The 24,492-nt window shown below is 44.1% G+C and overlaps 2 protein-coding genes across 2 annotated transcripts in view; one reads left to right on the forward strand and one right to left on the reverse strand.

Annotated features, from left to right (window-relative positions):
- CLCN6 (chloride voltage-gated channel 6) overlaps window positions 1-24,492 on the forward strand; it is a 73,797-nt gene that overhangs the window by 47,272 nt on the left and 2,033 nt on the right. The window contains exons 24-27 of the transcript XR_012583974.1: window positions 17,984-18,425; window positions 19,671-19,972; window positions 21,574-21,701; window positions 22,619-22,725. The gene's annotated coding sequence lies outside the window, so the exon portion shown is untranslated. The remainder of the gene's footprint in view (window positions 1-17,983; window positions 18,426-19,670; window positions 19,973-21,573; window positions 21,702-22,618; window positions 22,726-24,492) is intronic.
- On the reverse strand, window positions 18,743-23,983 carry LOC141732185 (chymotrypsin-like elastase family member 2A). Its single transcript, XM_074560739.1, has 8 exons — window positions 23,941-23,983; window positions 23,300-23,388; window positions 22,610-22,707; window positions 21,492-21,620; window positions 20,566-20,702; window positions 19,722-19,867; window positions 19,429-19,581; window positions 18,743-18,870 (listed from the first exon to the last, which is right to left on the reverse strand). The coding sequence occupies exons 1-8, from the start codon at window positions 23,981-23,983 to the stop codon at window positions 18,853-18,855; spliced, it is 813 nt and encodes a 270-aa protein (XP_074416840.1). The 3' UTR covers window positions 18,743-18,852.

The raw sequence follows: 24,492 nt of genomic DNA on the forward strand, positions 1-24,492 counted from the left end.
GAGAGGCAGAGGCTTAAAGTACTACTCACGTTCCATAAATCCTCACCTGAAACTATACTTTTGGCTAAGCTTCATCTCTAGCAAGATGAACATCTGGCTGCCCAGTTGTTTTGGAAAGGTGGGAACGTCAACACAGGCAAGTTGTAGGTATTCACCCTGCAGCTGAGAACATGGATTAGCTGTGCATGGTTTTAAACCACGTAGGTCCTTTTAGTCCTGTGGTAGCCAGTCTTTCCCCCCCTGCTTTTTAAGTTCGTTCTCAGAAATTCTTAGGCTGATCTTGAGATTACATTCCCCAGTTGTCTTGAGCTGTGAGAGAGATTTTCCCAGCACAACTAGAAGGTCATTCCTGTGAGATCCCACCTAGCGTTTTTGCTTCGGATTGACTGCCTTTGTCGTTAACCAGGGGTGTGGTGACCTCTTCTGGTGAGTAGAGAATATGCCTCCAAGTTCGGGTAGAACAAGTTCTGGGGTTTTTTTTTGTTTTTGTTTTGTTTGTTTTTTTGGTTTTTTTGTTTTGTTTTTTTTTTTAAGAAAAGAGAACAGATCAGACACTGAGAGGTTTTGATAGGATGACCACTTCAATCTTTGATTCAAGAACATGGTACATATAGTACCAGAAGGGGCTGAGTGGCTCTTTTGCGGACTTTAGTAGCCATGTAAGAATGTGCGAGTGGTTGTGTCTTGGGAAGGCACATGTTGTGTGTGTGATATATGAATGAGTGGGCATGACATATAAAAGCTTGTGTGTACAGCAGGGTCAGATGTTCTGGTGGGTGGCTAAGTTTAGATCCACCACTAAATGTGTTGATCTGGACTCTTATAATGGATTTTGCAGAATATACGTTTCTGTAAGAAGGGATGGGCACAGGGAGGATATTTCTTGAGCACATTGTCTGGGGTAACATTTGCCAGTTTTTTCTTTGCAACCTAACGCATCCTGGAATAGCTTGGAGCACTGTCAACAGTGCCCATTCATCTGGAAGTTTTGCTAGCCAAGAAGCCAAATAAAGGGGCAGGTGGTCACGCTATCCCATTGTGCTATTTATTGCTGCATGCCATTTGTCAGTATAGAGCGTGCAGAAGAAGCAGCCGTTTCTAGAAATGGCTAAACAGCTACAGGAATGAAATGGCACCTGTCCCAGAAGTTGCTGTGGTTGTTTACTTCCCCTCTCTCTCCCCTAATAGACTGGTGATGAACCTAAGAATAACTTGACTTTCTAAAAATGTAGCCATTACATAAAGCCTGTCCTCCACTAAATGCTCTGTAGATTTTCCCCAACCTGTGAGTGAGAGGTGCTGTGCATAACCTCAACTTTGTATTCTCAGAGCAGGATCCCGATTGTCCATTAGTTTCAACATATCTCAGACCCGTGGACTTTCCTTGACTAGAGAGTTGTGTCGCTAGGTCCTTGCTTTTTGAGAACAAGGAGGTAAACTGTCCTGACTTTTGTTTAGCAGAGAATTCATGTGTTTATTATTCTCTCTCCTGCTTACATTCACAGTCCTCTTCCTTGATGCTTCTCATCAGGTCAGACACAACTGCATACTTGCGTGTGCCCACGCTTGCTTACTAGGATTAGAAGGCAAATCCACAGTGTGACAAGTGGTTGGTGGTGCCAGGAAGACCCTCCTGGGAGTCTGCAGTGGATGCACATTAGGCTCCGTGTGAGCAGGAAGAGAGCTCCTTCCTACCTCGGGCGGGTGAGCTGCAGCGGGAGGAACGCAGCCTCATCCAGAGCTTAGCTAAGCTTCTCTTTCTTAGTAACTCAGTGTAGCTATGGTGACTCTTATCACCCACTGTTCTTGATTTGACAACTCTTCTTTGTTTTCCCAGAAAATACTCGCTGTGTTTGCCAAGCTTCTGGAAATAGCTACACCCTTTTGTGGTGGAGGATGGCATGGCCGTGGTCCAGAGCGGCAGGATATTTTAGCTGTTGCTTGTCAGCACAGTGAGATGGACGAGTAGCGTCTCAAAAACTAACACTTTTAAGCACTTCTACGATAAGGTGCTCAGGCTACAGGGCTGGAGCCTGTGTTCGTGCTTGAGATAAACTCCCCTGTCAGTGCCACATTCACACCTCCCCTGTCACATTAGGCACCCCATGGTCCTGCCTTTCCCACTAGTCACTTGCTACAAAGCCTCAGCACGGGGGTATCAGGCCCTGTGCCTTTGTCTAGAGTCCCCAGGGGCTACATTGCTCCATGTGCCCTTGTGGTGACATTGAGGTGGCTAGAGGAAATACTGTGGATTGGAATAGATTTGTCACCAAGAATTGTCACCCTGAACTTTCTTTGGACTCAGCTGCTTCTCTTTAAGATGTGCTGTCTGGATAAAGGAGAAAGGTCTTTCACTCCAGAGCCTGAAGGATTTTTCAACCTATATGGAGCTGAACTCTTTACTCTCATAAATGATACAGCTGTATTGATGTAGGGAAGGCTTTGGCTATTTGCACAAATAAAAAAAAAAAAATTGGCTTACAGCTCCATGTGTGCACAGACAGCTTCATGTGTGCACATCAGCAAATAGCACTTTTACGCACAGTTTGCTCACACTGAGTGGAGCAGTCAGGCTTGAGTAGCAGCTGCACATGGAGGGGCTGTGCAGTATGTCTGTGCATGCCTGGGGGGCAATAGGAAATGTCAAACTTGCTTCCCTGTCGGTGATTTAGCTGCATGGCCTGTTCAAAGGGGGTCCTAAATGCCAGCTTTAAGCCTGAACTTTAACACCTTGGTTGCTGTGCCCCATTGCAGAGAGTAGGAGGTCCAAGAGTGTGTTTGATCCATGTCTATCTGAACTTCCCGATCGGGAGCTATTAGCGATAGAACAAGAGGGAATGGGTTCAAGCTGCAGCAGGGGAGGTTTAGGCTGGACATTAGGAAAAAATTCTTCACAGAAAGAGCGGTCAGACGCTGGAAAAGGCTGCCCAGGGAGGTGGTGGAGTCACCATCCCTGGGTGTGTTTAAGAGTCGTTTAGATGTGGGGTTGGGGGATATGGTGTAGGGGAGAACTTTGTAGAGTGGGGTTGATGGTTGGGCTCGATGATCCCAAGGGTCTTTTCCAACGTAAATGATTCTATAATTCTTCTGTGTATTGACTCACTCTCTTCCGCAAGAGTGGTCTCCGTCTGCTCTGCTTTGAAGGCTGGATGGGAAAGCAATGCAATAGTAAGCAGTAATGGACAGGTAGGGTAAGAATACAACCACGCGATCTGAGTTGGACATGTCACTAGTCCTTTTTACAGGAACTAGTGCTTCAGTGCTTTCTGAAATGTGGGAGAACCCTCCAAAGGATCCTCATTTGAGCACTTAAAACCCATCTTTGAAAAAACCCATCTTGTGAACACGTCTGTGCTGAAAACCCTTACTTGTTCTTAGTTAAAACCAACACGCTAGTGTGGCTCCTCTTTGCATAGCTGATAGATGCCACAAAACTTTGGAGACAGAGAATGCTTTTGGCTTCCCTTGCCCACTGGAGATGCTTCGCATAACTTCTGCATTGTTTGACCAAGAGGATTTGTTTTACCATGTCACCTCCCTGAGGATAGCAGCACATTTTTTTGCTTAGTGTTGAAGTGTGAAGACCATTGTGAGCCATGACATCATATCACGGGCCAGAGCAGATCAGGAAATGACCAAGAAGGCCTAAAATATTGGCCATGGGAAGAATGAATGGAGGAGAGAAGGGATATGATACAGCAACGTTCTTTAGCCTAGATAGGTCAGATGCACCTGACAAGTGTAATAGGGAGAGGACATCTTTGACACTTTAGCACATGATGGTATTTTAGTGCAGAGAGATGGTTTGTGAGAGGTAGAGGGGAACTAGGGTGCAAATCCACTAGATGACATGCTAATAAATCAGAGCTGCCCTTAGACAGTAAGGAGTAAAGGGGATACGGGTCTGAACAGCTAGACTGCTCCAAATCTGACCTTTCTTTAGCTCTAGGAGGCTTAAAGCAAATTATGTGTCCTGATCTCTAACCACAGCCAGCACAGTCATTCCCTCCAGGCACATCAAAACTGCCACTGAGGACAGACACATATGTATATTAATGGCTACGGCTGGTTTTGGGGGGAGTGGAAGAGAAAGAAGGTGGTAATAGAAGAAAAACAGCAAACCACATTTTCTAGAAAATATAATGTTTTTTGAAAAAATAAGTTGTTATAAGTATTCGTTCATAAACTGAATAGTTTCAACTGTTTTCGAACTGATCTAAACCAAAGGGGATTAGTCAGTTTAATTAAAAAAAAAAAAAAAAAAAATGGTTTGTAAGGTAAATTATCTCTGAGGTCTCACTCAGTGGGTTACAAAGCTGAAGGCTTGTTTTGGTCCAGGGTTCCAACAGCTGTGGGCTTATCACTGAAGTCGGAGCCGAGACAAACCTTTGGGCTGGGTCATGTCGGTCTCATTTTGCCCACAGCACAGGAGGCCTTAACTAAAGTCCAAACAGACCTCACTCGCAGACAGAGCTGGTGTTGTCGTGCTGCTCATTTTGTAAATAACCTGCTTTCCAAATTGCTAGAGCACACTTCTCTCTTCTCTGTAGTTTTCTCTCCTTGTGTCAAGCATTGAGAGCAAGATGATATAGCTAAGCTTATCTCTTTTGGGTCTTTTATTCTGTAATTCTATGGGACACGGGATTGGCCAGTGATTAAAGTATTGCTTTGCAAAGTGGAAATGTGCATCACTCTCGTGATCTTGTCTGCAGTCTGAACAACTGTTTGTGTTTTCCCCCTGCACGAAGTGTGTATGATGCTCCCCTGTCTCACGTGGGTATTATGAAACTCGGTTGTTGTCTGTGCAGCTGTGGCAAGAATGAACGAGAGCCTTTGCAGATACTCAGTAATTGCCTAATGACCAGAAAGCTTCTACTGGAGGAGAGAGGCTGTATTTAAAACTTCTATACCTCTTAACTGTAACACTGTGTGGCTTTCCAGAGCTATTTTTTGCACATCCCTAATCATTATACTACTGTACTTTAAACCTCAAAACAGATCCCTACTTACACAGGTCTGAGAGCTTGATTTGGTACCCCTTAACTTAGCTTCAAAGCAAGTCCCTTCATTGAGACAACAAAATGTCCTGTCCTTCCAGGCTGAGCTTCTAGGCGCAGTGCCCGCTGATTCGTTCCCTAATGATCCTGCCAGCTTGAGGCTGCTAAGCACAAGTGTTGGGGAGCCATGTGTGGAAGGCAGAAAGTTCAGAAGGCAGGAATTCCTGGAGCAGCAAGAGGAGGGGGGCGTGACAGGAAGAGGGGACTGATACTTCGCTGAAGAGCCCATCACAAATAGTGCAAGAATAACAGTTCTCTGTCATGGCTACAGATTCCCTTATCTGGGAGCGTTAAGCGGTGGAGCCTGTCAACACTTCTGCCTCGCGCCCTGCTCTGCACTCAGCCGCCTGCAGATACAGAGTGGCTTGAACAAGTTCCAGTGCTCGCTCTCGGAGCTTCCCAGGACCCTGCTGCGCGGCACCGTTGGGCAGCCAGGTGACATCACTGCCAACAGCCATGTAGGCGCTTCCTGTGTCACATTCCCAACTGAAGAGCCTCTTGCCAAATCCTTGTCGTTCTACACAGTCTTTTTAGGAACAAATGGTCTAATTTTAGCCTGACTGCCACAAACACCTTCCTGAAATAGACTCTGACTCTCTCCTGCCTTGTGCATGTTCTTGAGAGTTTAAAAACAAAATCCCTGGTCCTTAGGGTCCACAGCTAAGGCCTCTGTCAGCCTAAATTTGGGCAGTAAGAAATCCCAAGCAGTGCAGTGGGGAAACTGCTGTCGCTGTTAGACCTGTACTGAGCTGAGCGAGGGCAGGAATGTTCCGGAGAGGCAGAAACTCCGGTGATGGCACATCACAAAGTTCTTTGGATCTGGTCCAATCTGGATAAGTTGTTCTGTATTTCAAGGACTTTGCAATAGAAAAAACTTGTTGTTTTCTGGACTGGCTGCAGCCAGATATGACATATGGAAGTACAGTGAATGGACTGACCTAGTGTCCTCTGTGATTTCCTGGGACAATTGCTCTAATAACCATCCTTTCTTTTTGGGGCCTAATGAGATGGGCACTGGCCTAGGAGTCAATAAACTGTGGTTCTGATCCCATAGCAAAGTCAGTTCATATCTGTCTGTGCTGTGCAGCAGTGACCTGCTTTGAGAACAAGTAAAAGGCACTCACAGAAGAATTAAGAGTTCCTGTGAGATGAGGACAAGGAGCACAAACTCCACAAAATCACAGGGATTTTATGCTCCTGCCTTTTGTTGTTTCCATGAGTTTGATTATGCGAGCTCTTGTACTGAAGGATCAATGCAAGCCTGAACTGCTGTTTTTAATTAGCAGAGAGTAAAAAGCCACGTCTTTAAAGAACTCTTTAAATAGGGAAGGAAAAAATGTTTTCAGGCAGCTGTTGTCTTTATGTCACTCCCTTGGGAGTGACACACATCCCCTTTATGTTCCTTTATACCTGCTAATTAAGCAGCTCCTTGTATCTGCAGGTCAGTTGATCAGCTAATGGACTCCCTGTAGTCTCCGATGCACGGTATAAATAGGAAAAGGCAAAACGCCCTTGGGGATCTGACTGGATCCCAGTCTGACGTGTCCATGGGGCTTTTTCTGAACAATACTGAAAGCAGGCGCATCAGACAAAGGACAATAGCCCCCGAGGCTGATACCCTGGGGTTTGCCAGGGTCACTGGCTGTATGGCCTAACCTCTGCGGGGTGGGAGACTATTAGCCAGGGGAGCTTCCCAGCTTGCCATCATTCAGCTGAGGACTAAAAATACTGTTGGCTCACATAAGGTGAATGCAAAGTGGCTGGTGTTACTGAATAGTCTAAAGGCCAAACCCCTGGCACTTGGCTCCAGCTGCGCTTTAATGGATGAGAACAAAAGTGGCAGTAGGGCTTCATGCGCTGAGCATCCCAGCAGGAGCTGGGAGTATGCCAGCACAGTAAAGGAAGGGCAGAAGGGACTTGGGGACAGGACTTCTCCATTCTGGGTGAGCACCTGAATTACCCCAACTACTGCACGGTCTGGGATAGCTTTTACTCTCCTTCTCTAGCAGTATCAGCCAGGATCTGTGAAATGTCACAGGCAATAACTTTGTCAAACTAATGAATTTCAATGAACTATTTTTCTTTCCAGCTTCCCACCCCCCTCTAATTTTGATACGTCTTTAATAACAAACTTCTTAACACCCTGAAAAGCAGTGAGGAGCCCACAGGTTAGGTAACTTACTGGAGGTTATTGAACAAGTTGCTAGCGGAGTCAAGTGCTCAGCCTTGGTTTGTTTTTTTTTTTGGCTTCCATTTCTGCATCTGGGCCACAGAGATCATCCCAACTGTCCTGGAATATGTGAGAGTAGGGAACAGTTGTTGCCAGAGTGGCTTTGGGAATCAGGACCATCTAGAAGCTAACAAATACTCCAGGATTTTCTCTTTTCTATTTAATTTTGTTAATCTGCCTCCCTTCTAACCTGCTCTCTGTTTTCTGTTCCCATTTAATGCCTTGCCTTAAAAGACTTGTTTCGCCCTTCTAGCTTCTCTGTCCTTCTCTGTCTCGAGGAAAATGCTATGGCAACTCAGTGATGTTCCCTTCTTCTCCTTCCACTGCTCGTGACAAAGTGTGTGTGGGGGGACTGGAGTCCAGTCTTTTCTGGGCAGCCCAGAAGGATGCTTAGAGCACTGTTGAGTGCACCGTTTATGAGCCGGGCCTCTGATGCCACCTGGCGTTAGTCTGGGAAAATGCCGATTATTGCACCGCCCTGCGCTGGCTGTGTGAGAATTCAGGTGTGAACAGGCTGGCTGAAGGGGGGAGCAGAGATTCTCGTTTCTAGATCTGCTGCGAGGACCGTCGCAGCTTGTTTGCCAGACTCTGCATCCCATGTATGTACATCCCAGTGTGACTGGTGCAGGATGGGTAAAAAAACCCATATGATCTTTATGGAAATGAGGCGTAACCCTTGATGCTCAGGGAAGGCTATGGAGAACCTGACTTTGCGTGTCAAACTCAAAAATGGAAACTGTTTTTATCCCTGCAGGATTTGTCTAGTCAAAGGTATGTCTCTGTGCCTTTGACTAGGTTGAAATCCACTACCCCATCTTAGCGTAAACGCGAGACTTGGCATTGGTCTGATCCAGACCCAAGTTTTCAGTCCAGAAAATGTTTCATCTTACCAAAAGTCAGCCTCAGAGTTAGGCCAGCCAACCTGGTACAGCCTCAGTCTTCATCCACTTCAAGGCTTGTTGTATGTTAGGCGTACACAACCCAACAATCTTTGGAAACCAAGTCACTATATCAAAGCATCAGCCATATGCATAGAAAGCAGCTCATCACTTCCTCCTTCCCCTCTGGAGAAGGACTGTTCAGAGTTGAACCAAAGCATGTTTTCTTAATAAACACTAATTGCTGTCTATCATCAAGCACACAGGGCCATTTTCTACTATTTTCTCAATTAAAAATCCACACTGAAGCCTCTGAAGAGATGAAGATCAGAACAGGCTCAATTTTCCATGCAAATAATTTTGCCTCTGATCTTGACCCAGGATTTTCATAACAATTAGAGACAGCATGGGGCTCCTGTGGCGCTGAGCTGCCCTGCGGTACCCAGCTGTCCCTCTCCCTCTCCCCAGTGGTGTTCCTTTCATGCCTGCTTGTGAAGGGATATGTGCACCTGAGGCATTTTCCTTCACTGACTTGAAAGTCATGGCTCTTCAACAATATTTCTCTCAGTCCCCCCTTTCCTGTTTTTTTAATTGTTGGGTTGTGGGTTTTTTTCCACATTTGATCCCACTTGCTGAGTGCTGACAGGAACCAGATGAAAGGATTCCAGCCTTTCAGTATCAGTACTGGGCATCAACCTAGATTTATATATATGTTTTTGAGTACATGTGATTGTGTGTGTGTTGTGCGAGCGCGCCTGTGCAGCCTCCACACATCTCCAGTAATACATCATCAAGCATTTTAAAAAACCAACAACACACCACCATCCCCTTGGATTCAGGAGACTGACTTTAAAAAGAGTTATTTTTTGGAAGTGTTTGATTTGTATTCCTCACGGCTTTCTGTGATGCAGCTTGCTGTAATAGGGTTTACATTTGTGTTCTTTGGTGTGAAAGTATTGGAGCAACTTACCAGCTACCTTAATGGGAAAATCTTAACCACGTTCTTGCAGATATCTTTTAACAGAAATGAAATTGTGTTTGCACCAATGTTGGTACTCCGTGTAGACAAGTTCTGAGATCTGGGGAGGTGGGAAGGGAAGTTGTGCTTGAGATGGGCAAAATATCTTGTTAGGATTTTATAAGTTGTGAGACTGGAGTGAGCATTGTGATCATTGAAGCAAAATCCTGCGCGAGTTGAACCACTGAATTTGCTTAAAATAATTCTGGCTTGAACTGGTGAATATATTTTTATAACACCATCTGATCTTGATTTATAAGACACTAGGGCTAGAGTCAGTTCTGTGGTTCATGTAGAAACATGCATATTACATTTATTGTAAATATTTCAGCCTCCAATTTTGGCTTGCTTAATTGTAAGACCAAATGGTTCTTCAGCTGACCTTCAGAGATCCCCAGCCCTTGAGAGCAAGTTGACCTCGTCGCCTCAGGCTAAGCTTGTCTCTCACAGAGCCTCATGGGCACTGCTGCAGCGACTGTCCCTCAGCTGACTGAAAAGAGCGGCTCCCGGCTTTCATTTCAACCTTATATGAGGTTTTTCAGTTGTTCTTATTGGCCAAGTGAACGACAGAGGTAGCCTGACCAGCTTCCTTTGAAGCCCATAAAGCTACTTTTATTTTGGCAAAAAAAATAATATTAAAAACAAAGACCAATTTCCGCTTTCCAAGCATGACTTCCTCTTAAATACATGCTTTTATTTTTGTTGCTTTTTGCAACCATTAAGCACCGCCTTGCCTCCCTTTCCCTTAAAAAGAACTTTAATCTGCGAAGATCTTTCTGGTTTGCAGTAGTGATGCTCTACATGGACCTGTTGATTGGGAGAGGAGATGGGCCAAACCCTCTCCCCCACACTTCCCATCAGAATGGTTCCCTCTGGAATTGCTCAAAGGCAGCAGCTAACAGGATAGGGTTAATGATATGTGCAGACCACTTACAAATTAATTAAACTCCATGTAGAGTTACTAATTGTGAACATCAGGAAGTAATTCAGTTTACTTTGATTTCTCCGAGTCATATGTAGAAGAGGAATTTATTATGCTTTGCTCATCACTGCAGAGGAGTCTTTTCCTTCAACAAGAAAAGCAAATTACAATCTGATGGGAGAAATAGCTTGTCCTTCTGACGTCTTCCATGCAGGTCGGCTGCATCTTTGTCTCACCATCAACCCCCCCGGTGATTGGATAAGGGAAAAAAATACATGTATGGAGAGGAGATTCCTCTGTAGTGGAGAACAGCTGGAAAGACAAAGTGCTGCAGAGATTTAATAGAAGTAATTAAATATTGTTCCCACTTCATTTGCATCTCTGAAACAGTGATCAAAAAGAGCAATTAACCCTTTTTCTTCTCCATCAGGGTCTTGCTACTCCCTCTCCTACTGTCTACAGTTATACATGCCTTGCAAGTGATAGTTTACTGGGGAGAGGTACAGGCTAGCCTGAAATAAGCTGGCTCCAGTTCTGAAAGTGTCCTCACTATGTCTGGACTTCTCTGGCTAGATTCTGTGTCACCTACAAATAGAAATCTAGAATAGCTTTACTGGAGTGAAAGGAGTCACATTGCTGTACATCTTTTATCTATCGCTCATGCTCCTGATGGAGCTCCACCTGCGCTTTTGTAGCCTCTCCTTGTTTAGAGACACCTTTCTAAATTTCTGTTGGTGTTTTAGGTTTCCAAGTAAACATACTAGTTAAAAATGTGAATTGTGGCGAGGACAAAAAGAGAATGTTATTTAAAAGAAATGTGTGTGCCTGGGGCAGTCCATTTCTTATCCTGTCACATCTCTTCTACAAAACCTGGGAGAAACTCATTTTTCCACATTGCTTTAATACCGTGGTCTCCAAGCTGTGCCCTGTGTTCTAAACTGGCGCCTTTGTCACCTTCCCCCAAAGCAAGCGAGCCCAATGAAGTGAGGTTCTCCTGGAGGCTCTGTTGGGAGCTCTGATGAAAGCCATTCCTCTGCTTCTGGCTGGCGCCGTGGGTGGCACTCTCAGGGCTCCAGGCTGGTCTGGGACTCCCTTGAGTGTGACTGTCAGGGCTCTGCTCAGCCAGTGCTGCTCCCACAGCGCCTGCGCTACGCTATGGACAGAGAGGAACACACTTTAGAGCTTGTATTTGTACCCAGCAGAGCCTTCCACTTGCAGGACAAAGACGCGAGTTCTACATGTCTTAGCCCTTAGTGAATGGCACGTTATCTAGGACGTCTCACCCTGCTAAACGGTCACCTCCTTACTTGTTGAACAGATCCCTGGCTATTTTCCATCTTCTTTTTCTTGGAGATTGCTGGATTCCAGTGACACACCAGGCTGTCATTTTGGACACTGTAGTTCTTGTTACCAAGAAGCCAGTAGGTTTTCATTTTCCCTTTGCCCTGGGACAAGAAAAGCAGAGAGCAGAAAACAGCTATTTTCATGGGATGTGAAGCAGAGAATCACTATGGGCCAGGGCTACCACCTGTACTGCATTTGTTATCTCTCCTTCTCTCACAGGTAGCTGATGCTTGGGTAAAGAACTGTAATTTATATGCAGTTTGGGTGCTAATAATTCTTTCAGTTCAGAAAAAGGCCTTGCTGGTCACTGGCAGTATTTCTAAGGGTTTAAAATCAGCCTTACACCCATGTGTCTTGGTAACTGAATCCTAACACTTGACCCGTGTTCATGTGGTTCCACGCAGACGCAGACAGAGCAGCTGTATTTCAAAGCACGCGGTAATATTTTTGTGTCAATTAGGAGGAGTAATGTATAGCCACTTCCCAACTGAATTAGCAAAAGAACCTTGGGGCCACAGTTAAAAATTGACTTAAAATTCACAGAAGCGCAATGGCCAAATCTATCCTATCTCCTTCCTATCTCATTAAACTCCTTTACTGTTGCAAAGTTACAGAAAAGCTGTTACCTTGACTTCAATTTCTCCTCTCAGTTCAATTTCATATGCATCGTCTGTGAGAAGAGCGTCGTATGTAGCGGAACTGATGTGGATCTTCTGCGCTAGGATTCAGAACAGAGCACTAGAAATGAATGATTGCCCTGTACCGAGGGCCCACACGCCAGCCCGCCTGCAGTTGTCAGCCCAGTGTTTCCACCCTCTCTTTGGAAAATGTCAGGTTGAGGAAGAAGCACAGAGAAGGGGAAGATGCCTTAAACGCTGGTTGAGGACTCGGTGACACTGTACACAGATGTTGGCTAAAACATAGAAGCAGTTCAGCAGGTTACCGGACCCACTGACGTGACGTGCGGAGCTGCACTGGGCATCTCTGCACAACAGCACGGTACAGCAGGGAAAATGGGTGGTATTGGTAGCAAAGGCAGCATAAAAGGCTGAACGAAGGAAACATGAGCTGCCCTCTTCTATGTAGCCATGGTGTTTCTACCTAATGCCTTTGTGTTAAAGGCCTTAAAATCAAACTCAACTTACCTTGTGCTATTTGGCTTTCGTCACCCTCTTTCTCCTCTTCCAATGGCATAAGGGATGTGACCCTACTTGCCCACATGAATACACAAGAGTTTCTTCTGCTTATTTGATAACCAGTGTATGTACAGGGATAGTGGGGACTGCAGTAGATCTACGGTAATTAGTTCTCTAGCCTGGCGTGTGCCACAGAGAATGCTCCTATTCCTCTACGAACCTTATTTCACACTTGGCCATGCCCAATGTGAGGAGGTGTTAGGGGGTTTCTTCTCACTGCAGTACCTGAGAGACGCAGAGTGCGGGTGTGAGCCTGACTGGCGCGTAAAGAACACGCAGATTGTGCCCGAGTCACTTACGCAAGCTGGTGGACTCCATGCGGGAGGCCGTGTTTACGGTGTCCCCAAAAAGGCAATACCGAGGCATTTTGTACCCCACAACTCCAGCCACGCAGGGTCCTGAGGAAATACAGGGCAGAGAGACCCCAGTAAGAACCAAGTGGAAAAAGTGCCGGGAGGTGCCAAATGCAGACACCTTTGCTAGTCACTCTGGGTCCTCAGAGAGCAATGGTAACGGGAACACTCAGTGCATCCAGGGCCTGGCTGCACAGTATGTATATTTATATGAATCTATGATTTACTTAAGGAGAGAAGTCACTATTTGATTAGCTGTAGCTAATGGGTGCTGATATCAGGGAAGATGCACTTTGCCAATACTAAATTGTTTCACAGCCCTTTCTACAGCGGTGCATGCAGAAGTCATTTCACCCCACTGTTACTGCTGGAACCAGGAGAAATACTCATCCTGGAGTCTGCGGGGAGTCAATGGCTCGTACAGAAATGCAGAATTCTTTTCTCCTCACATAATTAGACTGTCCTTTATTCTCTTTTTCTCATGTCTCAGCCCCCGTACCTGTGTGTATCCCAGCCCGCAGCTGCAGTCTGCCCGTTGGCATATGAGGGATCACAACCTGACGAACTGCTGCCACCAGATCCAGGGACATTTTGGCAATCTCGTCGGCGTGTTTGGTGCCATTCCTCTCTGGCAGGCCGCTCACTACCATGTAGGCATCACCAATGGTTTCCACCTGATAGAGAGGGGCACATGTCACTTAAGTGGTGGGCACCAAGCTTTTCTTTCAAAAGGAAATAAGAATAAAAGATGTCTTGGCTGTCCAACGCTTGCCAAGCTACGGCGTATTCCCAGCGTGATCGCGGGTCTTGGATTTCATGGCTTTTGTCCAGCTGCCCTGGTGTATTTGGTATTCACTAGGGAACAAAGTAAGAAAGATTTGAACAACTGCCAGATTCCTTGCCTGCAGGTTTGTACGCACCTTGTAAACATCATAAGACTCAATCCTGCTGTCAAAGCAGACGTACAGATTGTTGAGCATCTCAACGACTTGCAAGGGAGTACAGGAGGCGGCAATGCTTGTGAACCCCACAATGTCCGAGAAAAAGATAGTCACCTGTGGCAGGGAGAAGGAAAGGGGGAAGCTGAGGTCTGCAGGCAACAGCGGCAGAGCCTTTGAAGAGTTCAGGGATTTGGGAAATTCTGAGCAGAGCAGCCTAAGGCACAGGCTGCGCAGAGAACCAGTGTTGCAGAACTGAATAGATACAATCCTAAATTAACACGCTCTGGCTTTGAATTGTTCTCTTCTCTGTTACTTTGACAGATAAAATTATGTTTATCTCCAAAGTTTATCATCTGCATTTCTCTGAATACCTGGTGCTAGATGGGAGACTGAAAATCAAAGACTTTGGATCTTGTGAGCAGGGATCAACACGCTTCTTGTAGAATTAGTGTCTGGTTTTTCTTTTAAAGCGATTTAAACTGTAGTAGAGATGAAAACTAGGTATCTGAACAAACTGCGAAATAAGAACTCAACTGCTGTCTCTGCTCTTGTTGAATTAGGAAATATTAACTGGATTTTGTTTTTCTTCGAGTGATATTTATCTCTTACTATCAAGTAATTTACAAAGAAATTAACTTTTAAAAAAATAAATCAGATTTATAAAAGAAAGAACAACAGAAACCATAATAACTGAATTGAGGAAGGGAAATATGTGTTATAGCTGTTGGCAAAGAACTAAGCGTTTCTTCTCTGTGCTGCCTGAACTTTGACAGTGTTTAAACTGAAATTGCTCTTTTATTCATCTTTGGTAATACCAATTAATCCAGAAGAGCCACCTTTTCACTCCCTGCCTTGGTTCAGCTACTTTTGATGTCATGACTATTGTGAATTGTAATTAATTGTGCAATTACAGGTTGCTGTTTCGATAATGACACCTACAAATTATATGCAAACATTTATTGTTGTGTTTCACAGCTGAAAGTAACAGAGCATCCAGGGAAGAAGAGTGAATAGAATTGCAATTACTGTAGCGTGGGGTTTTGGCTGTGGGCTGTGCAGCGCAGCTGCCACATCCAGCGCTGACAGCAGCGTGCGTGCGGTGAGGCAGAGCTGCAAATAGATGGGTGCCTGGCTAAACTCTGCCCTTGTTTTTATGTCGACAGGCTTCGTTACATTACACACTTGAGGCTACGAGATCCTCCATCCCTCTCATCCTTCTCTAAGTCCCATTACAGGGAGGAAACTCAGTTCTTGCTCCTGTGTACTCATGATCTAGCGATGCTGGCTTTCGCGAGTAGACTCTTAAACCCAAAGAAGACAACTTGCCAACATAGGATCTTTGACATCTAAAGCTACACTTCTGGAAATTTCAGCTCTTCTTCCTTCCCCATCAGCCTAAGTGCTTCCTGGCACATTGTGCAGCTCGTTCCAAAACCCATTCTGGATGTTTGGATTTCTGTCCACACTCAACTATCAGTGCAAAACCAGGTTCCTCAAAACAGTGGCAAGGTAGGTGCTTTTTTAGGTGAATACTTTTCTATCCCTGGTGACGGCATCCTTTCCATCTGCTAACCTGATCGTAGTTTTCTGCCTCAACTTTTTGGCATTTCCTTAGCTGCTTGGCCACAGATTTTGGCAACATCTGGTGTAAGAGGTCCTCAGCTAGCCGCCTCTCCCTTTTCAAGTCCTCTGTCTTTTCCTTGATGTTTCTGGCATAACTGTGTATCCAGTCTGTCATTTGCTTGAAGGATATCAGGATTATGGGGTAAATGAGGCAGGCTATCACTATCAGACTGATCTTAAGGGTCATTGTGGACAGGATTTCTTTAGATTTCTTGATAAGCTTTTCCTGTCCCTTCTGCAGTAGACAGCTCTGTACATAACGCAGTCCCTTTACCAAGGCTTCAATGGACACAAATTCTTCTGAGCCCAGGAATGGGATGAAAAAGGAGATTCCTTCATAGTGGGTGAAAGGAAGCGATAGGTTGATGTTATCCATCCAGCACTTCTGTACACTCGCTGATGAGAAGATAGCATAGTTCAGAATGGCAAAAAATGGATGCAGTGTTGTTTGAAAGCTTGTAGATGCTGGCATTAAATGAGCTTTCAGCACGGCTTCTCTCATTTGAAGGACAAGTTTAAAAGCTACTATGTCTGCCCAGTCAGGATTGTATCTCATAGCTTTGAGGTCTTCATAGGGACTATTAAAACGCTCCAGCAGTTCAGAGATCGCTCTGGAGAGCACCTGGCTGGCTTCAGTATCCCTCGTGCTATTTAATTTTTGTCTCATGTCAACGATGTAGAATCTACAGATGGAGATTTTCTCCTTCTTGCATTGGCAATTCTCACAATACAGTTCTGCTTCGCTCGCCTTACAGAGGGAATTTAAATTCCCCAACAGCTGAGCCTGAAACGATCTATTCCTCTTGTCTGCTGCTGGGAAGAGCCAGCTGTGCCTTTCTTCCTGCAGGAGATAGATGAGGCGAACAGCCCAAAGATTTTCACAGGACGCCAGTTCCTGAAGGGCTTTCCCTGTGTTTCTCCATATTTCCAAGCTGTTGCTCAAATCAAAGGAAATGGCTCCAAGGAGGCTGCAGAGGGAGACCATGCACGCTGTCAAAATCCTTTGAACTGTTTTTCTACCACCAGCATTGGAGGGGGGAGAACACCTGAAAAAAAAATTAAAAAAAAAAAAAAAGAAAAAAGGTGGAGGTGTCTGATCCCTGGGGTGTTTCTTGCAGCTCCTGAAAACGTAACTGGAGCTCGTAGTGATGTTTAACAATTCACGTGCATTCAGAAGCAAAGTACAGGGAACATGCATTAGCTGAACGTTATTGACAGACCTATTTTATTGTATTTGGTTCCACCTGACATTTTATTTTAAAAGAAAAGGTGTACTAAACAGACTGTTTTCATGACACACTCAAAGCTGCAAAAACACATGAATGAAATAATACAGTTTTTCTGTGAGTATTAGGACTGATGAAATCATTTGCTGTAGGTTTTATTCTCTGTGGTACTTCTATCCAAATCTTAGGGATGCCCGTGAAAAGACGGGTTACTTATTGCAGTGATCACAAACTGGAACTGTTGAATTTTTTTAGAACTTTTAGAGTTTGTTCTTAATAGGAATTTCCCTATGATGAATAATTTGTGTTGATGAGTTCAAATGAGTTCAGATGTTTCCGCAATATGGTCTAAATATTTCAAAAGGAAAAATAATCAAATTTCAGTTTTGTTTGAGTTTTTACAGAAGCATATACATATCCAATTTTTACCTTTTGCGCTTCATGATTACCTTTTCTGTCCTTCTGTTTCATGCTACACATAATTGGCATCTGTGTTCTGCACAGCAAAATAACCTCCAACCTCCAAATTTTAATTTTCAGAACTATTAATCAATCATTTACACTTTTACGTTATTGATAATCCTGAAAACAACCCAGGATGTTATGCTGATGCTGTTGACTCCTGAACAACTGGGTGACCCTTATTCCCACTGATAAAGAACAAACCAGGGGACTGGGTGAGGAGTCCATCCAGCTCAGTCCTTTTTAATTTTCCTCTGCATAGTAGACATGATTGAAAAAAGCCCTCCTCAGACCCCCTGCTCTTTCAAATAGGTTAAATTACATTTTTAATACGATAAATAAGGACTCAATAAAGCCTGCTATTTTTCAGCAGAGGCTGATGTCAGGCAAAACAAGTTCCTGCTGGGCTCTTCGCAGCAGAATGGTGGTCAATGGTTGTAAAGTAGAAGAAAAGTAATAAACGTACAGTCCCCAAAGATGATAAACAGACATGTTTTCTCATATTTAATACAATTTATGTTTAATAATATATATTAATTTCTTTTCAGTCTAAATGAAACAACAACAAAATGTCTCACTGAAAGGAACCGCAAGCCTAGAAAAATTTATCTCTGAACCCAGATGCATTTCTGTTCTCACAATGAACTTCCAGTCTTTTCCTTATGCTGTCTACTGTTTACCTTTGAGTTGCTTGTCCTCTGTTTTTAATCAATCGTTTTACTTTTGAATCCAGCAGAATACGTGTCAAGAGCGAGAAGAAAAAGACAACAGAAATCCATCTTGATTTTATACCGCCTACCTACCTACCGCCTATTACAATGAAAGAAATAGAAATAGGGGCTTTAATTTAGTACCAGGCTCAAAGGTGGCGATTCAGGTTGTGCTTTGCAAAAAATCCCCATTCGTGTCTGTGTGTTAGCCGACAGCGACAGTTCAGAGGTCTTCACCTGGCATCTGAGTGACTTAAAAATGAGCAACGGGGACATGGAGATGGGTCTGCAGAGACGCTGCCAGCACTCACTGCTAGATTTTACCCTTCCCCTTCCTAAGTCCCAAGACCATCGGGTGTTCGAAACCTCTCTCTAAAAGCATTCTGCAGCGCTCCCGCACTCACCTGCATGGACCTGCCTGCACCCCTGCTGACTTCCCGCTGGGCATCGCCGCTGCCTGCTCTGGTGAGTCCTACTCGGGGGTCCCGGCAGCTGCCTTCAGCCCTGCTGCTGCCTCACTGTCTCACCCCCAGCCCGGGAGCTGCTCCTCTGCCTCTCACTCTTCCCGCCGCCCGGCCTCTTCCCAGCCCGCTCACGGCTTCCCCCAGGTGAGGGTAGGAAGCTCCAGCCCAAGACAGGGGAGAGGCTGTAAAAAAACGCTCCGGCATCATCACTAAATACACACTCTGGTCCTGATACACAGGAAGAAGCGACGCGGACACACGTTGTTATTTCATGTTGCAAAAAATAGTTTTAATTGTAGTACAGATAGGTACAATGCTTGTGGTGTTAAAAGCATAGCTTCCCAGCTCTTCGTGATCAAAGGTGTCGTGATTATGACTTTATTCAAACTGTTTTCCTTCTTGGCATCTATCATCCAGTTCCCTTTGGATTAGTAGTTTGCCATAACCTGCAAAAATGCAAAACAAGTGAAAAATCAGGTCGTGAAACCCAGGAATTTGTGAATACTACATGTTGCATCCAAGATGCAGGATTTAAATAACTGAAATAAGATTTTTTTGCTTCTCAGTCACTTTTTAGATTGAAGTTTATATTAAATTAAAAGATAATTGATGTTCCAGACTTGAGCAGCATGCGCTGCCTTCTAGAATGCAATTGCAACAATCAGTGTTATTGATGAATACAAATTTGAGTGATCTCTTCTGAACTCATACCAGTAAAATCTTTATGACTATAAATATAGCTCTAGTATAAAGAGAGAAGGCATTCCTAAACACTGAGACTTCTTTAAAAATGAAAATAATTTGCATAACTATTTAAGAAAAGGATACTTTATTTTTGCTTTTGCAGTGCTAAGGGCTTGTCTGCAGTGGTTATTTGTATGGCATGTAGCATCTGAATCAAAAGTGATGCAGCTCCCTGAGCAGGTGGCAGAAATCTCAATCAGAGAGAACCTCAGAAATCGCTTAATGTCTGTATTCTCTAGCAGCAATATCTGGAGCCTTACCGACTGGATCCAGTTATTGTAAGCAGACACCCGGGTGAAGACAGAAGGCTTGTGATAATAGTTGCAGCCCAGGGAAGAGCCAAAGCTGACGATACCGTGCACTTCCCACCTGCCATCAGCACCTTGGCAGTTCAGTGGGCCACCAGAGTCCCCCTGGAAGGAAGGGGCAACACAGTTAATGGCAGTCATAGTATGAATAGCTCCTCACAGGGTTTTTTTTTTTAACCTTTCCTTCCCAACAGGCTTGTTTGTGTCTGAAACCAAGCCCTAAGAGCAGTGTTCTCTGGACTCACGTTACAACTGGAGGTGATTCCATCCCCGCCAGCACAAACCATGGTGCGTTTCACTGTGCTTCCCCACCAGCTGGGCTTGGAACAAGTTGCATAGTCCACCACCAGCAAAAGGCCTTGCTGCAGGTCATCTGGAAGAGGTCCATTTGCTGGGAGGGAAGAGAAACAAAGGAGTCATGGTACCAGCTGGCACTGAAGAAAGAACAAAACTGCATTGTTAAGTTTCTCCTAGGATCTGGGTACTATCCCTCCAGGTAAGAAACTGCACAGGGGCTGTATTGAAGGAGAAGCTGTATAATCCATTCCTTAGCTCCATTCTTTAATATATATGTATTAAAAAGGCCTTAATTTACTAATATTTTGTATTCCATTTAAAAACGTCTCACTGTTAGAGAAATAAAGGGCTGCTCTTTGTTCAGGAGTTTGCAATTCACTTATCACTCTAGGAATTGCCTCTTGAGCTGAGCTGACACTTCTGCTGGCGCTTCTGAGATTTTCTTCGCTCCACATTTATTCCCTTTGTGTGTCTTTTCAGTTACTCAGCGGGGTACGTTAGCTTTAGCAAATTCACCAGTCTGCACACTGTTAACATTTGTGTTACAATAGCTTCGAAAAGCTTAGTATAGGGCCCTCTAGTGCATTACTAGCCCCATTACAAGCAAAATAAACTTGAAAGGCAGGGAAAAATCATACTGTGTGAGTGAAGTGGGGCCTTATAAACCACCTCGCTGCACTGAGGTTGAGGGGATCTTGAGCACCATCAGCAGCCTTTTTCCAATCAACCCCAAAGGAGAAGGTAGTACTGAAAGATGTTGTTCCATAATTTTGCAAATGTCCGAGTACTTACTCTGCAGTCTTCCCCATCCCGTCACATAGCAGGCGGTGTTGGATGAGAGGATGCTCTGTGCAGGGGGGAGGCAGGCCAGCTTAATGTGGTTAGTTAAGGTGACGTGCTCGGTGAGTTTGATCAGAGCAATGTCGTACCTGTGGTCATACGCACACATTTGAGAGTAGGGAAGAGAAAGGGAAGGGATGAAGAGGTTTGCAAATAGATTAAGATGCAGTAGCATGAATACTTAGAAGTTATACAGCACTCGGCATATTCCAAAGAGATGCAAGGGAGCGAGGAGACCAGTACATAAGCAGTAAAGATTCCTCCATCCTCAAAGCAATGGGGAAACCCATGGACTGGAAGACTATTCCCTGCAGAACTGTCCACTTTCCTGCTGGCAGCTTTCTGGAAATTGCCTTTTAGAGGTTTTTTTCACCAAAACCAAGCATGTGTTAGGACTAACTCCAAGGAGCTGGAAACTGAGTAGATTTCTTTGCTAATGCCCTTCGCTTGCAGCAGGACATAGGAGTCCTTCAGCAACAAAGGTATTAATACCATCGATCAGTAATACTCTGTGTTTATGCTGGTTATGGGAGAGCTTCAAAGAGCATTGTATAAATTAATTCATTCCCTTCCACTGTACAAAAGAAATCATTGCACAGAACATATTCCCACCCAAGCATAAACATGCAAAATCTGAAAACAGTTAGTCAATAAGCAATTAATATTGAAAGTGCTTTTTCTTCTCTTGAGGGGGAAAGGTGCAAACTGGAGACCCAATTCTTATCTGTGAGCAAACGTTTAGAAGTATTACTGTAAGCTGTAAGAGGTGGCTCTAAACATCGACGCGTTTATCTGCCATGACTCAGGGTGGGTGGGATTCAGGCAATTTGATTTTGCCCTGCATCTAATAACTGAGAAAATACTTGCCACCAACTTACCCATTTGCAACATTCTGTGGATTCCAGTTCTCGTTAACAATGATTTTTTCTGGAAAAAGTTCAACTGATCCTTCTTCCACAGCTGCCAGATTGTATTTTCCAAGAAGTACTCGATAGTTCCTAGAAGAACTGCGCGAGAAAAGGAGTAACAGTTACGCAGCTGCTGGCTGGCTGCTTAGGCATCTGCATCTTTGCCACCTGAGAGATTCGGTAAGAACATCCTTAAGACCGTAATCTCACATCATGTGCATGATGTATCTGGAGTTGAGCCAACGTCTGACTGATTTGCTAAGGACAAAGCTAGGCTTAATAATCATTTCATCTCCAAGCCGTCCTGCCAACTCCTGCTGAAGGCTTCATTAACAAACTCAAGATGCCTCCAATCTTTGCAGGATTCAGCTCGTGTTCTTCAATGAAGTAAACGATTTGGACTGCTTTTTGGGCAGCGATAAACAGCTTCATCGAGAAACAGCTGTGTGACAGATATAATATGTAGGATTTATAATAATAACATGCAGCCAATCCTTCTTATTTCATATTGTGACATTTTCTGCAACTTAGTGTTACAATAATCAAGAACTGTATGTACATATTCAAGGACATACGTTACCAAACCAAAATGGGGTTGTCTTACTGGAAACAGTTTTGACGATGAAAGGGCATAGCTGTACCTGGTCATTTCTTTGTTATGCTGCCCCGTAATAGGAAGAACTTACTGAAAATGGCTGGTATATTCACAGCATTTGTGATTATTTCCTCAGGGAGTGGATTGATGAGTTGATCTGTGGATCTCACTGCCACATATATTATAGAAACAGGCAACAAAGCTGAATTTTAATAGCAACTTGAAATCATAATGACATTTGTAGTTATTTACAGAAAATGAAGAGTATATAATTCAAGTAATTGTATGAGGGGTTTTTTTCCCCTTCTACTTTTATTTTAAGAAAACGAAAAGGTGCAATTCTTCTTCTGACCTAGTACTTGCAATCAAAAGATATGATGTGAAACTCAGAGCTCTTACTTGGGAAAGGGAGAACTAGTGTTAATATGGTTTTGCGTCATCTATCTCTGGTCGTGCCCTGCTTCCTGGGAACAGACTGTAACTCCATTTTTACCTGATGCAGTGGGCAGCTGTCATCACCCAGTTGGTTGCAATGAGGGTTCCTCCGCAGGTGTGGTACCATTTGCCATTTGAACTGAATTGAAGGGAAGCCTAGGATCAACGGAACGAGTAAGGTTCAGATTTTTGCTTGCTGATTGTTTTCATTGTTGCACTTTCTTCATACACCCAGAACACAACTTGCTGCTGGAAGATGGTGGGAGGCTTTTAAGCAACACATTTCCAACTCCTGGACATAGAAAAGGTTTCCCTCCTTCCCTATTGTCCAAAAGCTTGATTTTTTTGTTTGTTTGTTTAATGTTGTTTCTTCCAAAGCTCTCGCTAAACCTGGCCCAAATAGAGCATTTCATTTGCTTCAGAAATGTGTCTTTTAACTCCATGTATAACTGTGCTCCAGTAAGCATCGTATACTCCACTGAACTTCACAGTCATCTTGCTTAAATATGGGATGGTGGCTAAGACTACGGAGAGAACACGAAAGCCTGCGTAACCAGCAGGAGGTGGCACATTCAGAACTTTCTTAAAAAGATTGGAAACTTTAGGATTAATTGGAATGTAAGAGTCAAAACCCTAAGATATGACAGGCAAGAGGCATCGAATGAAACATAAGACCTGGTTTTGTGCAGCCGTGTTGTGTGAGGGTGGCGCAACCCCGGTTGTGCCGGGGAAGCACAAAGTGACTCACCTGCCAGGGCCAGCTGTAAGGTCTTGCGTCTTGCCCTCCGACAACTTTAGACACAGAGGGTGGGTAGGCAGGAACCCCGCAGCCAAAGGCTAGAAGATACACAAAATAGGATGTGTGTTTTAAAAGTAGGAGCCTTAAAAAAAAAAGTCTGAGAGGCTTTTTTTTTAAATATAGGCTGTCTGTACACAACACTGAAAGGTACAAATATAGGCTGTGATTTAATGTGGTACAAACGAAGATACAGCCATCAGGCAAAATTGACCAATGTTATATAAAGCCTTTTGAATGGGTTAATTTTTCTTACAGGTAATCAAATCAAGTTGGCTTAGTCAAGTTCTCATGTGTCGGCTGAGATGCAGCTCTTAACCAATGCAACAATTTGATGTGGATTAATTGTATTTCAGTGTATCGTAGCTAAGTAAAATAACTTGGAATTCCCTGATGGCTGAGAGCAGTGATGCTAATGGAGCCCCTACAAGAAGAACAGAATAGGACAGCACCTAGTTACTGTTCCGAGAGAACAGCCTATGCTGTACCTCTCCGCTTTGTTGCAGAACGTCTAATTTCCCTAACAAAGGAAAGTTGCTGTTAGCTTTTAGTTCATTTTTCCTTTCAAACTAATGCTGAAATTGGGTACGTACCTGCAGCTGCCAGAGTCAACACAGCAAAGAGGATTGCAAGCATGATGCCGGTGAGCTGTATGCTGCAGGCTCTGCTTTGCAAATCAGTTTATATGTTATCCTTTATCTCTGCGACACGTGACTTAAAATGTAGTGCTATTCTAATACCAATGGAAAACTTGTGCAATTGTGGGATAAATTTTTATATGCACAAGTGTCTGTAAAAAAAACAGTTTAGATGGACCTTGGATCCAGGCTGTGTAAACAACTTAGTAAGAAAAAATTCCGACTGAGCTGCATATTATCTGTAGCAGGTGCTTGCTTTCCCATTGTCTTGAAAATTCATCGCAAAGGTGTTTTCAGAAGGAAAATGTGAAATGAATTATTCTAACACTTAATGGCATGTCAGCAGTAACACTGTCTGATCTATTCAGACGGTGATAGATTCAGGCATGTCAGCGGGGTCGGATTAGACGATCCCTGGGGGCCCTCTTCCAACCTTAATTATTGTATGATTCTGTGATTGCTTGAAATTTTATTTTGTTCTGGTTTGTTTTGTGCCTGATGGCAACT

The sequence above is a fragment of the Larus michahellis genome, chromosome 16 (assembly GCF_964199755.1).
Source record: "Larus michahellis chromosome 16, bLarMic1.1, whole genome shotgun sequence".
In the NCBI taxonomy this organism is placed as follows: Eukaryota; Metazoa; Chordata; class Aves; order Charadriiformes; family Laridae; genus Larus; species Larus michahellis.

Bases quoted from the DNA above. Each gene is read 5' to 3' on its own strand.
- LOC141732185 (XM_074560739.1), bottom strand. From the start codon at position 23,983: ATGCTTGCAATCCTCTTTGCTGTGTTGACTCTGGCAGCTGCAG. The intron at 22,708-23,299 runs GTGAGTCACTTT...CGTTGATCCTAG, and splicing joins CTTACAGCTGGCCCTGGCAG to GCTTCCCTTCAATTCAGTTC. The intron at 21,621-22,609 runs GTAAAAATGGAG...TTTCTCGCGCAG, and splicing joins ACAGCTGCCCACTGCATCAG to TTCTTCTAGGAACTATCGAG.